Source organism: Xiphophorus maculatus, chromosome 11, assembly GCF_002775205.1.
Source record: "Xiphophorus maculatus strain JP 163 A chromosome 11, X_maculatus-5.0-male, whole genome shotgun sequence".
Classification (NCBI taxonomy): domain Eukaryota; kingdom Metazoa; phylum Chordata; class Actinopteri; order Cyprinodontiformes; family Poeciliidae; genus Xiphophorus; species Xiphophorus maculatus.
This window is the reverse complement of record NC_036453.1, coordinates 17,430,885-17,446,262: the sequence shown is the minus strand read 5'-3', so window position 1 is coordinate 17,446,262 and position 15,378 is coordinate 17,430,885. Positions and strand designations below refer to the sequence as shown.

The window sequence follows — 15,378 nt, the reverse complement described above, 5'->3', positions numbered from 1 at the left end:
GTTAGAAAATCCCTCCAAGGAATGAAAATTGTCCCTTTCCTTATTGAGTTTTCACAAAAGGTTTGTTCTCAATCTTAAAAAGCTTTAAGGTAAATGTGAGGCTATAAAAATATTCCTAGGGAAACCTATTAAATTTTTTTCATACCACAAGAGTAGATTTATGCTAAAATTCATACAGCTTAATCCTAAATTTGTATAATAATAATAATAATAATAATAATAATAATAATAATAATAATAATAATAATAAATAAATAAATTCTTTTATAATTATTTTAGACCCAGTTTATGCTCCTTTTTTTTGCTCAGTGTTTTGAGACCATCTAAGATTTGCAGGTCATAACCTTAAAGCCTGCCTTGTTTTGAGGTGTTACCATTTAAACAATGCTTTCAGGATGGAATCCCATGTAAAAGAAAAAAGGCTAATCTTAACCATTAAACCCTGACTGAACTCTTGGGGTTTATCCTGAGTCTAGCTTCAGTGTGTACTCACTCATTTCAACTTCAGTCGAAGAGGAACTCCTCCCAATGTTTAGTGTTCTGGATTACCCTTAGTAAAAGGCATGGTGCTGAATAGATAACTCTGGCAGCCTACGTTTGCATTTCTATATTTTTAGCTTGAGCTCCTCTTGGGGAACAACTACTGGGCTCAGAAAGGAAAACTTACTCTGCAAGGTTTTAGATGGGTATTATTTTAGATTTTTTTTTCTCCACAGGCCCAGACATTGGGGCATGAATAATAGCTGCCTTCTCAGTAGTTGGTCCTTTTTCCACAGCAATAAAAGGCTACAGGGACTAAGGTTGGCCACGCGAACGCAGATCGTGGGAAGTGAATGGTAAATATTTTAAGCACAAGAGAAACCCTTGTGCATGATTCAACCTTTGAGCTTTAAGGTTGAAGCTAATTCACAAGCCACAAAGAAAGAATTTGGTAAATTTTAGAGAACTGCTGGTAGGGAAGAGAATGTGTATCTGTGTCTGTACGTAAGTGTGTGTTCATGGAAGGGAAGGTCTGATTATACTACATGGACCTGATACTTAGAGCAAGAGTTATTGTAGCTATTAAGGCTGGCCAGGCTATTGAAGCAGTGTGAGTCTTGGCCATACCTGCCAGCACCTCATTAATAAAATGAATCACATACTGCAGCTATGTATCAGCCCTTGCAGTTTACAGTTCAGAGGAAAAGAGGTGTATCTGTCAAACTGTTTACATTAGATCCACTCTAAGGGTCAAAAACAATTAGAATTTGTACAATAGGGTATGATTTTGTAAATGTAGATTTTCCATTGGGGATAATGAATTCAGTGTTTAAAATGCGTGTAGTTTGACAAGAAAGTGGTCTCCATTAAATGGAACATATACATTTAAAAGTTACACTGATATGATTACTTTTAGTTTAACTTCTAGTCTGTGCATTTATTACACTTAGTTTTAAAGATCTTAATAGAATCAGTTAAGTTGGACTGTTTATATCTTAAATTGTTTTTTTTACCCTTAAGGGTATACATCTTGATTATTTCAAAATTCACTTTTCGTAGTGTTTAGGCTTATAGCTCAGAGGTGCAGAACTATGCTAAAGGTTAAATGAGGGTGATTAAAAGTGAGATAACCAAAATTGTTCTGTCTGCTCTTTGGCTTATGTCTTACTGTCAGTTCATGTCTTATTATATTCCTGAGTTCTAGTTAATAATTAAAGTTCATCTGCATAGAAATTTGTCTATGAACCTGCATTTGGGCCCTATTTATTTTTTACTATTAATGAATTACAATTTCAGTTTTTTAGCTTTTGAGTTCTCTTTTTCTCTAATTAAGTTCACTTTCATTGATTTACATAGCCCAAAACTTAAACAAATGTCTTTCTAAGAGACTTAACAGATGCCTTTTTCCTAAATGTAAATATTCACTAGTTACAACAGTGAATATTTGGCATAAAAAACACATATCACCTAATATTTAAATCACAACCTGCAGTAAAACTATAAAGATCCAGGTGAGCACATCTGAAAAATACCTACAAATACTGAAGACATTTTTCCAACAATTTTGTACTTTAGAAAATGTTTTTTCTTAACATTTGAGTATTGGATTAAGGCAAAAAAAAAAAATGAACACTTGTTTTGGAGCTATTGATGTCCTTCACATTTTCTGATGCAAAGATGCTTCATCCTTTGATTTGGGTCATCTTGCACTTTTTGTTGAAAGAGCAAGACTGGCATAAGTAGAGCATTAAAAAGAAAATGGAACTCCTAAAAGAGCTTCTCAGAATATGCTAATAATCTACATAAAGCCAACAGAGTTAGAGACTTAATGTGTATTTTCTCCGCACAGGCAGTCGACTTTATTAAAAAGACAAAACATCATGGGGGTTTGTATCACTCCTCAGATGTTTGGTTTCATCCCAAGGCTGTGAAAATAAGTGGTAATAAATCAAGTCGACACATGAAGACAGATAGAGTGGTATCCTGTGACTGAGAATGCCGTATAGAATTCCGATATACAGATTCCCATAAGATACAACGGAAAAGCTCGACATTCCTTGTGTCCCTGAACTACCTAAACAGACATCAGAGAAGAAACCAAAGAACACCGGTGATGAACATCCAACATTGTGCTGGAAGCCAGTTATCAAACAAGATCTTCAGAGAGATGAAGGGTAGGCAGAGGAGACAACAGGGAAAGTTGCAACAAAAGAAAATGTAGGGAAAATGTGGAGGGGGACTCAAGTGTCCTGTGAGACTTACAAGATGGTAATTTACCGAAAGGATGAGTGAAATTATTCTGCGATTGTAGATCTGGAACAGTAAAAGTAAGGGTAGACTAATCTTAATAGTGGGGAAAAAAACATCTGCTATAAAAAGATCAGTTTAGGAACACAGAAAAAGGAAAATTCAATTAAATGTCTTGAGAAAAAAAGCTAAACATACATGATAAAAATCCCTTGTGTAAAAGTGTGCTTAGATTTTCAATGAAACTCATCTGAAAAACCCTTAAAAACCACAAGTAATATAAAATTAGTTAGATTATTGTAATTATACCTCTGTTGCAACTTTCTGTTCATGTCAACATTTGGTTACGACATTTGGCTAAAGGAGTGACATTCTCACAGCAGTTTTCAATTCCTTTCCTGTTTTTTACTTAATACAAAAAGCAATGCCAAAACTTCCCAATTCCCAGCAATGTCTTCCAACTTCTCCTAGCGAACGCATTACAGGGCTTCCAGTAAGAATTTTGCTTTGGTACCCACAATAACTCTTCTGGCTTTTTAAAATTTAGAACAGTTTTTTATATTGTTTAAATAAATGAAACAAATTTTAGTAATAATGGTTTTAAGTTCTAAAAAAAAGAGTAACCATGTCGAATGGATGGCAAAAGACTTCAGTCGTATTAAACAAATCAGAATGTGCAATAAAAAATTTTATTGGTCTGATGTAATATTTTAATTTTAAACTGCCTTTTTTCATTGGTTTTAAGCCTTGAAAGTATGTCAATGTGCAATTATATTACAAAGTGTGTCTAGCTTCACTAGACTCAACGTATTTTGAATATGACAACATACAACCGTAAAAACAAAAGGAAATGTCACTGATATCTTGTGTCGTAAATATTGATAGAAAAGACAACTGTCTTTCCATTTCTCAAGAGCAAGAACAGAAACCAAAAGACACAAATGGGTTAACCACAGAAACCTGGGAGATATTTAGGCTGCAATTCAAATGCAAACTGTACCTCACACATTATCAAAAGGAATCCTGGCACTTTATTTAGCAATGAGGGGGAAGGAGCTGGAGAAGCAGAAGAAATTGCAAACAGTGCGTCATAGAGTTTATAATAGCATTATACAATAATTGCAACACAAGGTTCCTTATGCTTGGTGTGATCAGCTCACAGATATCACTGAATACTATGTAAATTTTGAATTTTGTGCATATGATTTCTGCTAATTGTTCTTCCTGAGGCATACACATAACGCCATGAAAGATTAAAATTAAAAAAGATTACACTTACTGTGCAGGAAGGTACTGTTCTGTGATTTCTACACAGACTCTTGTCGTTGGCATCCACTGATGATACTGATAAAATGATTAAAGTTCTAAAGATATTGTTTCCACTATAAAGTTAAAGTTATGATGCAGGTGCAGAAGCTATACGTATAGAGAAATTAAACAGATTTTGAGGAAATATTGACAATCAAAGATATTGCCAACGATGTTAGGATTTTGGAAGGATGGCTGGGAAAGCAGCAGTGAAGGCAAATACTATGATTGCAACATAACGATTGTCCTTTTACTGGAATTCATTTTTTCAGATTTGCCCTGTTCCAGCTGTACGCAAATGACCACAAAGGTCATGGATACTGTCTGAATCTGCTGCAAAGCAGGATTTAGAACCTCTTGATTTCCCAGAAAGAAACAATAGTATTCCACACAATCTCACTTAAATTGTTGTTGTTTTGATGCTTCAGGGTCCAGAAGCACATCAGAGTTTGAAATACCAAATGGAAAGTCGATGGACTTGGTGGATTTTATGTTCTTGTATCACCGTTGGGGGAAAAAAAACCCCAACAACTCACAACTTATTTTAAACTCTAGAAGATTAAACATGTCAAAGGATAATGGCAACAACTTGAACAGAAAAAATAAAAGATGCAAGTGTAAAGTAGAAAAGTGAAATATAAAGTAGCATGCTGAGGGGGTAGTGGTGGTATGTGGGGTGTTACTGTACCTCTGCTGCCAGTGACTGTGGGGTCTGAGGCGTGGGTGCTTAACTGAACAGTAGGATCTGGAGGGATGGGATGTAGGGGGGGTGTGGTGGATGGAGGCAAGGTGGTGGGAGCGTCTGGTGAAGGACACAGACAGACACACACAAAAATAATACAACAACAACAAATGAATTCACACAAAGAAGTGATGTTTGGGAGAACGGGGATAGTTCAGCATTAGTGACACCCCTTTGTCTAACTTAGAGCTCGTAATAGATAGACTATTTAAAATATGACTCAAACTAATCACACATGTTTACTATTGCATGTTTTATTGGTTATTTCAGGGACAAAAAGAACAAACATTCAATGGGAGTAAGTCAAAGTTGTGCAACTTGTAACATACCCTGTGGCGATACTCGAAATGTTTGTTCACCCACTAAATAATTTTCTTGCATATGTGAAGCTAGTAAATTTCTGAACATAGATCTAGTAATGAATGTACAAATGTGAACAACTGAAGATGTGTAAGTTAATTAATTGTCCCACACAGGGCTCTGCAAAAGCATTGACTCCTTTTGAACGTTTTTGCATTTGATTACACCATAACTGAACTCCTCTATGTATTTGAATTTCATATAATATACCAACACAACATCACATGTTATTGTGAGGAATAAATACTAGTCAAATACAAATCTAAAAAAATGAGGGATGCATATGAATTCAGACAAGACATTTTGTTTGCCTTTTTTGAACATTAATTTTATTTTCTTGCTATCCATTATTGTGAACAAATGAAAGCAGTTATGTGCTACTTTGTGTTCATAGATCTTAGAAAATCCAGCGAAATCCAGTAAATTCTTGATTTATTCTTTGAGGAAAAAAAGTAAAGCTCAAGTTGTAAAATACCTATGCAAGGCACTGCATATACAATATAGAAAAGGTGGAAACTTTAGTATTTTAAGGGTTATGAAAAAAAATAACCACAACTCAGATTCTTGGGACCATGGACAAGAATAGAATCAAAACTGAAACGTTACCATTAAAACTTTTATCTCTGCTTCAGGGTGCTATATCTTCTTGTGTGGTGTAATTTACAGAGTGAATCACATGAAGTGTTACACTGACCCATGTTACAACCATCTCTGGTCTCCTTTCTAAACAACACAAATGAACTCCATAAATAGCTATTTTACAACTGGCCAAGGATATTTCCAGTCTGTTTATGTGAATGTTTATTTCACTGAACTATGTACCATTTTGGGCAAATCATTGGCAATTCTGCTCTTAATGTGGCTTTATTGTTCTATGATGATATGTGTGTAACCATTCGTACTAAAACGTTTGTGTAAATATTCTATGTAAAGATTTTTCAAACAGTCACAAAAGTTCAAAATATAAGAAGAAAAAGAGCAAAGTTTTAGTCAGAACCTTATCTGCAAGAACTCAATAGGGTCTCCAAGCCTGTTGAAGAGCATATGTGCTGACTTGGCATCTGCACATTAAAAATGTTTGTGTAAAATCTCATTATTAAAGCAAAAGATGCAGTGATGTCACTTTGCTTAGATCATCAAATCATCACAAGTAAACAATCTGGTTAATTTTTGTCAAAACCAATGATCTTTACTTTTCTACTTCTATTTGTTTACTCTGTTAGAAGTAACCCTAACATCTACATTTATTTAAAGTGAAAAAGACAAAACACGTGCATGTTCACTACAAATTGTCTTCGCAGTAATTTTAAGTAGTTTCTTTAAATGTGGGTCTCTGTTTTTAATAGCAATGGAACAGAAATAACCTTGAATTGAATCTGCTAATGCTGTCTATGTCTCTGGAGACAGAAAGTTAAATTCCACCAAATGAAGACATTAATTTGACAAAAGATCTGTGCCAATTACACATTTTCAAGGGTGCTTTCAGAAGAGGTGATCGGGTCATCATTATCGCGCTCTGTTTCAGATTTCATGCTAGGAAGTGTTTCTCGCTGTCAGCCGCTCAGGCCAAAGAGAAAAAGGGACTGAAACATTGTGTGACCAAGTTAATGAGGTTACACTACCACCTTGGCTTTAATGTTTATGTCACTCTGCATTTTATGGTGAACCAGAGGCTTTTAATTGGCTGTAGTCGTCTTTCTCAGGGCAAACCGTCCTCTGTGTCTTGGTGACATTTGATCGTGACTCACAGAGCAGCTAACTGCATGTCTGCAGGAAATGGGTAGGAGAGAAAACGTCTCCCCCTTGGAGCAGGACCATTAAAAAGGTATTTTTCAAGAATTATGGAGGCAGTTGTAAAAGGCTAAAAGGTGTGCTAATCACTAATGAAGGGTAGAAACAGGCTTGGTGCCATTTCAGGCGAAGAAGTAATGAATCTGAATAGGCTTCTTTGACCCTGCTGTACCCAATAGCCTTTTTTGTGCAGCAGAATTTGTCAGTTTAATATCATCTGCGTCATTATGTGCATTGGTTGTTCTAGCTTTTAGCTTCAGCTGGCATTTAAAGGAATTGTTAGGCACAGACACATAACCATGGTGTGTGAAAAGCCCATTAATTAGGAGATGCAACATTTATTCTATTAGTCAAAAAATGAATAAAAGGGTTTGTGGAAGAAGTTGATGAATGGGTAATGTGAAGTCTTGAAAAATAGTAAAACCACTGATAATATTCAGACCTAATTTGCATCTATTTGTTCATTTTTGTTAATGAGATAAGTTTCATTCAAATGTATTTCTCTTACATGTATCTGAAATCTTTTTGTAAAAGCCACACTACATATTGCTTTATCATGAAGGATTTAAATATGAAAAAGGTGAAAAATATTAGATGGTATGCCTAATTAGCCAGGCTTGATCCTAATTTGTGGCTCTAAATGCATAAATAGACCATTTAGCCAATTATGGCAGCAATAGACTTGTAATTAACGTTACTGCATTTGAAATGATCTGTAAAAAAAATATCACATAGCACTTACAAGAAAAATGCTAATTTCCATATTTGCAATTAATTTGCTACATTAATAGTAGATTAAAATTATAGCTAGAAACATTGCCAACTACTTGTATGATGTGATTTAGCTTTTTCTTCAGTAGCATTGACCATGACAAGCTGGATTTTCAAGCTGCATGACACGGACATGCTGTTCAATGGACCAATGACTTTACTAAAACTTCCTGGATGGAAACTGCAACATTGTTGTTTACTGATGAGGCTGTCTGCAGAAAGGCGTGCCACTCTATTACAGTTTCATAAAAGCAAGATAGAGGACGAAGGGAAGAAGGGGGAGCCCCGGCAGGTAGAGGAGTGAGGTATACTGAAGTGGGAGTGGCGTCACCCAGGTAGTCTGCACCTGGGTGACATGAAAGGTGTGCATGAAACGAATGAGATGCAATGGTCTGTTATAAATGCAATATTGCTAGTGAGTTGTTGGACAAATTTTAACATGACAAAATTATAATTTTAGCTTGAAATACTATACGTTTGGATTCTATCGTAACAAATAATCATGTTTTATCGATTATTTAAAACTTAACCACCGGAAAGATGACCTCAGTTTACAATATAAATTGCTAAAAGCTAAAAAAAATCAAAAGCATTTTCAGCCTTATGGTCAAAATTTGGCCACATCCATTTGCAGTTGGGTCAGCGACTGGTCCGCACTATCAAAATATGTGCAGACTGTTTCAGATTGGAAATTGCAGGTAAAATTAGCTAAAGAATTGTCTGGTGTCTCCCTAACTTTAGTACTTTTGTTATTTGTTCAATGAGTTGATTCATTTAGGTCTTGTAAAATGTTCTTTTTAAGCTGCTGCTCATTTTCTTTTTCTGTTTGTTAAACGTTTCGGTGAGCTTTTTTAGAAAATGTGCTAACTTTAGTCATTCTGATAATGTCCTTTACGTGGGAAAATGTGATTTGATCAGCCCTGACCAGTGACCTGCTTTTATCCTTACTCACTCAGTCTTCTCAGTCCTACCTTTTGCTCTTCCTTTCACATGCTGAAAGCTTGTGAAGTTGACATAATATATGTCAAGTTAGACAAGCATAACTTGACATATATTATGTTTTTCTTGTTTTTTATTCAGATAAATCTTTGAGATAAAGCAAATGTAACACCCTTGGATCAATATACCAACATTCATGTAATCTGTTATTGATCTGCTAATAGACACTTCTTTTTGCCAATCATTGCAAGCTGTCAAATGGCTCCAAAGCTCAGTTGTCACTGCTCTGCTTGTACTCTTTTGTATTTTTTATTATTTAATACCAGGAGACAAATGGCAGAGCAGGAACAGAAGGGAGAAAGAACTATCTGTTTTTCCTGACACTGAGTCGCTTTATCCTCCACCTCCTCTGGCGTTACTAGGAATTACTTATCATGATATTCTTGACAACGCAGCACTAAATTCTGCCTCCCTCACACATTTCCCTTTAGGTATGCGTGCGGGCGTGTGTGTGTGTGTGTGTGTGTGGGAGAGAGAGAGACTGTGTGGAGGATCTGGGACAAAGGTTTATTTAAGGAAAAGCACTGGTGGCATTTGTGGCACCTGAGGCCTATATTTTCCTTGTGAAGGATGGCACCCCTAATCACTTTTTGCAGTTATACACTATGCAGATCAGGAGGTATTATAATCCTGTTTATGCAACTCTTTTTCTACTATTTGTGCGGAGTATAAATGGAATCCAAGGAGTCATTTTGTAGGTTGTAGTATTTAACCTATTTGTTTTTGAGTAGGTTTAAGTAGGTTTATCTGATAAAGATAACTCTGTACCTTTATTTTTGTCTGTCATTGCATAAAACACAATCACTCACACATCAGCCTTTCCCTTGAACTCACCATACACGTAGAGTACATATTCAGCACTGCTGGTCCCAAGATGGTTGCTGGCTTCACAGCGGTAGGTCCCGTTGTCTGTCTTGTTGAGTGAAGTAAAGGTGAGCTCCCTCCCCTCAACAATTATCCTGTCAAGGTCAGGAAGATCACCACCGTCCTTCGTCCACATCACAGGATCCGGTCTGTTATTTGAGATTTTTTTTTTTTGAAAAAGGTCAAACTCACTTCAAGAATGAAGAATATAATAAAACATAGAAAACTAAAACAATGGAGACCAGAAAATACTTACGATGGGTTTCCTCTGGAGAAACACTCCAGCTTTAAGTATTGGCCCTCCTGAGGGACAGTAGTTGATTTAATGATTTCCACACGAGGAGCATCTAGGATAGACAGGAAGCGTTTCAACTAATGGTAAGTGGTAATGGAACACATTAATATTTGTAAAACTATTCTCTCTTATAATTACCCTACAGCTAGCATTAGGATAAGGATTAGTGGACAAATGATACTCCCATTAAGACAGATTTTTATTTAATTTTTTTTAGATATCTCTAATTCTAAGAGAGCAACAATTCTAATATTTTTTATAAGAAATGGCACCTCATTTAGTACCAAGTTTTTCATGCAATGAACTCCAAATGCAAAGTTTACTATGCCTTTGGACGATTTGTGTGTCATTACATCCTTCACACCAACAACACTGTACAATCGCCATTACTGAACATGTTGCTGATGTTCAAAACAGCTAAATTTAGGGGGGAAAAAATCATTATTAATTTAAAATGTTTTTATCTACATTTATCTAAATTTAGTGCAGAATGTTGTGCTATCCTCTATTGCTATTTTCACTTTTACTTGTGTCCAGATAATCCTCTTTTGTTTGCGCTCTTGATAGCATGCGTTTTGGACATATACTCACAGTGGACCTCCAGTACTTCGGTGGCCTGCTGGGGAGCCTGTGCGAGTGCAACATGGTCTACTCTGCAGGTGTAGGCCACGCCGTCATCATTTCTGTCCACGTGTAGCTGCAGAGAACTTCGCACCGTAAAAGTCTTCCCACTTGCATTCACCTCTTTGGCACCTATGAAGAGAAATCAATGTGTGAGTGTCATCCGAGCAAAAGTTAAAGTTTACGGCTAATTATTATTTGTCTTGTTTACATCCTTTCTGCACTTTCAGGACATCCAAGCATAACGGTGTTCTTATAAAGATTGTGGTAGCATAAAGCTCAAGCAGATGGGAAAAGAAAAAAAAAAGTCTTACTGAGCTTTGGTTTATGTATCTGCATCAACATGAACACTTACTGCTGTGAGGAACTGACAATAAGGTCAACGGTAACCATTACACGAAGATATTCTTTGCACACAAGCATTTTGAGGTCATGTGGGTTCAAATATCAATGTTGTGTTGGGTCACTTTTTTTTGGCTGCATACCCTTCAACAAAAATACACATGAAAGGAAAAATGAATAGCGCTTTTTGACTCCACAAACAGCTATTTACCACCTCTATTTGTGCATCCCACGGAATCAATCTCAAGCTAATATCAAACTGTTTAATACCTCTTCTCAACTTTCTACTTCTGCACAACTCCGTCAAGCCCAACAGGGTCAAAAACTCAAATGTTTGTCTTTCAGCAAACTATCACCTATTACACCTGTTTATCTAATCAACTCCTTGGCAGAGCAATCCTCGCAACACCTGCTTCTAACTCTGTACAAAAACTGCTGATCCACATTTTTGTGTTCATTAGCAATGCAATCAAAAAGCTTCCTCCAATCATTTGCATAATGTCCTCAAGTTTTGTTTGTTTATCAATTAATTATTTCAACTTTCTGCTTCATGTGACTCTCTAAAAATACATCAGAATAGATACATGTGTTATTAAAAAAGTTAAATGAGTTTGACTGGGTTATCCTGAAGTCCCTTCTATGTGAATTGGGGTCAGACATTTGTTTCCTAGAGATTATTGATTTTTGTTTCCATATCAAAATTTCTTCAAGTTTATTTACTTCACAATAATTTATTTAGTTTAGTTTTTTTTTTCTTTGTGGAAAAATTAAGTTCAGAACTTCTTAAACAGACCCAGATCTATTTGATACTATTGCCATCGGTTTCAATACATTTTAGGCCAGCAAAAGCATTAAAAGGAATTTTGAATTATTTCAACATGAGCCATATAAAACTGTGCTTAGATATCAGCATATTATGCATACAGTACATCCTTAATATTTTTCAATTTAGCAAAGTGTTGCTGAAGTTACTGTGACAGAATGATAAGTATGAGGGAAAAACAGATGTATTTAGAAAAGAAATGTGTAATTATTTAATCATACTTTATTTATATATAGTTATATCAGGACAAAACAACAAAAGGTCCAGCAACTCAAAAGATTAAGCACTGTACATGTATCAAGCACAGGAAAATAAATACAATTCAAAATGTCACATTCTGTAAGTTACTTGAACTTGACATGGAGAAGTATGCAGCCAAGAGGTTGTAAAGTGATGTAAAGATGCAGCAGGGAGTTTTGAATTGGAATTAAATTGGATTTAATCTGAAAATATGAACAAGTGCACCCTACAGATCCCTCGCCTTTGCTCTCTGCTTCACTACAACTGTCTCTCCACAGCTCCTCCCCCACAGCTGAGAAAGTAAATTGTTAGTTTTCATGTAACGTTAGGTTTGTCATTAGTACAGCTGCAGCACACTGGCAATATTCAGCTTGAACGGCAATACGCACCACGTGGTTGAAGGGTGTGAGCAATAAAAACTGTTGGGTTGCCAAAACGTGGCTACATAAACACCAAGAAAGCTTTCACCACTTAAAAAGTTAGTGTAATTGATTTGGGTTCACAGCAGAAAGCTACAAACAGTGACACAATGACAAATTATTTGAAAGTACAGTGAGATTACCATAGTTGACTAGTAATGCTGAATTTGGCATCTGCTATAAAGAGCTATTTCACAGCTTTTCAAAGAATTTAGACTGAAGTATGTCATATCCAGTTCAAAATAGAAAATATTTAGACCAATGATCTTACAACGTTTTACCACGTTTTCAAAATCATCAAGCTGAAACAGAAAAATAATTTCATTTTAAAATATCTAAGTTTTATTTTTGCAACTGTCAATAATTAAAGTAAATACTTGCTGCATGTGTTGTGCATTTCTTACAATGACCATGTGTTTGTGCCTTTTAAAGAGGCCATTTATGCTCTGGCCGTTACCCCCACACTGCTGAGCTGCTCCACTTTCCCAGCATCCCTCCTTACTGTCTATTCTACCTCTAAATTCTGCCAATCAACTATTCTGTTGAGCCACTTCCACCAACTCAGGCTCTAAGAATGGCTCCCCAAGAGATGAATGACTGACAGGTCTGCAGAGTTAGCAACATTCATCCAATCAACAACTGACAGTGAATATGGATGGATTTCTTTATAAAGACAAAACTGAAACATATTATTTTTTTAACTCAATGAAGGTATCAGAGGAGCAAACATTTTCCATTCATTTTTATTCGTAATACTTGCTCGGTAGAAACTGTTTCTTTTCATCTTTCTACCAGACTGACTTGACTTTATTTTTCTTGCCCAAATTCATACACTCTTTAAGCAACACGTCAAGCTTGTTTTGTTTTTTTTTTGTTTGTTTTTCTGTTGCTCTTTGTTCCTCCATACTTGCAAGCAATCTCTTATACCTGTTTTCTGTGTGATATTTCAAATTGACTGCCACTGCATGGTATGATTCAAAAAGAGAAGCATAAAACTGACAAACTTTCTTCTTTTAAAACCATCAACTGAAAAGATACATTTTTATATAAGCGTAAGTGAGACATGATTGTAGTACATATACTGTCAACAATACCTATGTAAACTCAAACAGACAAACTGTGTGTACAAAGGTGTCTGCGAATATTAGTTTTATTGGTCTAAAAATACAATATCCTAACACATTTTAAACATAGCCAAGACTGAAAACTGCCAGTAAGGCTCTGGCATGCCAATCAAAAAATGTATGCATATATACACATACAGCTCTGGAAAAAAATAAGAGACCGCTGCACTGAACAACATTGAAAAACTCCTGGTTATTCTATAAAACATTAGTATTGTTGTTTCTAAATGAATATGAACTTGATTTCTTTGCGTTATTTGAGGTCTGAAAGCACTGTAACTTTTTATCTTTTCTGGAGAAAATTCCTCATTTTCTCCAGATAAATACTAAATGTTTGCTTGGAATTTAGGAGACATGTTGTCAGAAGTTAATAGAATAAAAGAACAATGTTCATTTTACTCAAACACATACCTATAAAGAGTAAAATCAGAGAAACTGATCATTTTAAGTAATCATATGATTACTTTCATTAGTACGTAGTTTTTTTTAAAAGTGTAATCATAGCAATATGCATACAGCATTAGGTCAGTTATGTTTTATTTGGTTCTGCTTTTATTGCTTTATTTTGTATCATTGTGTTTTTATTTCCTTTTTATTATTCTATTGCCAATGTTACCAGTGTAGCACTTTGGTCACTTTGTTGTGTGTGAGAGTGCAAAACAAATTATGATTTATTTATAAAATAATGGTATTCTGTAGTTGTGACCTTATTCCCTCAAGCTTTAAAAACAAACAGACTAGATACTGTGAAATGTACGGCAATTGCTCAGAAACACTCGTTAAACGTTATCAGTGAAGACAGCTTGTTGCTGCATGTCAAATCTCTTATTAAAAAAAGTTGAAGACAGTAAGTAAGTTGTTGAAATACTGCTTATTATCTGTGGGCCCAAGGAAATTAACATTTTCTAAGGTAAGGTAGAAAACTGGCTCTTGATCTACTGAATCCAATTAGAATTTATTTTTTCAGGGGGAAATCATGGACCATTTGTCCCTGGAGCTAAAAAACACAGTACAGTTTAAACGCAGGCTTTAGATAACTTGCATAATGACGGAGAAAGCAGGTTCTTTTCTATATAACACAGTTTTTATCATATACGAAAATGAAAACCACCCTCAGCACAAAAATAATTTTTACCAAGAAAAAGTACTGCAGAGCTGTAACATAAATCTAACATAATTAAACTCTGAGACATAAACTATTAAATATGCTAAATACTTCTAAAATAATCAGCTAAAGTAAAATAAATAACTATTTGGAAATGTGTTCTCATTTTTCAGTTTAAGCATCACTCAGTTTTCATTATTTGAAGTACTTTGAAAATCCATGAATATTTTTTTAACAGCTACACAGATTTTCAAAAATATTCACATGTAATAAGTAACAAGTAGTTTTGGAAAAATAAAGAAAAAGTTAAGAGTATTCTACAAAAAAATTAGAAAGGGGTATACAGTTCTGCAATATTCACCTGTGGTCTGACAGAAAAAGAGGTAATAGTTGGCAGGGACTGCGGCATGCTGTTCTGTGGGTGGAAGCCCTGCACCACTAGTATGAGCCAAGGCAAGCTTGGAGGATTAGGAATGGAAATGACAGGCGTAAAATGAGAGAATTTGACCCTTTTATTCCATTTCACAGGAGAGAAGGACAACCCAAGAATAGGAAATGGTCTGGAGGGGAGCAACAAAACAACAGAGACCGTGGAGGTCTCCCAGGGAGGGGGAGAAATCATTGACAACAAACGACCGTGCTGACTAATCCTGGCAGCAGGGGTCTGAAGGCTGACTCAACATACCCTTAACTGCATCTCAGCTGAGACTGGAAATCATTGGCTCAAGCAAAACCAATAGAAAGAAATGCCTACCTATTTTTTACAGATCAGACAAATTTTACTCAGTCAAAGATAAACCAGAGTCAATAAAAAAAATTGCAGCTTTTATATAATGTTTTGATTTAT

At 35.5% G+C, this 15,378-nt stretch overlaps 1 protein-coding gene across 3 annotated transcripts in view; it reads right to left on the bottom strand.

Annotated features, from left to right (window-relative positions):
• Window positions 1-15,378, bottom strand: part of LOC102233667 (cell adhesion molecule 2) — a 240,267-nt gene that overhangs the window by 18,821 nt on the left and 206,068 nt on the right. For 2 of the 3 annotated variants that reach the window (XM_023342313.1, XM_023342314.1), the window contains 4 exons: window positions 10,449-10,610; window positions 9,819-9,909; window positions 9,533-9,711; window positions 4,724-4,837 (listed from right to left, as the gene is read on the bottom strand). In XM_023342313.1, coding sequence (XP_023198081.1) covers window positions 4,724-4,837; window positions 9,533-9,711; window positions 9,819-9,909; window positions 10,449-10,610 — 546 coding nt within the window. The remainder of the gene's footprint in view (window positions 1-4,723; window positions 4,838-9,532; window positions 9,712-9,818; window positions 9,910-10,448; window positions 10,611-15,378) is intronic. The other variant, XM_023342315.1, reaches the window with a different exon arrangement.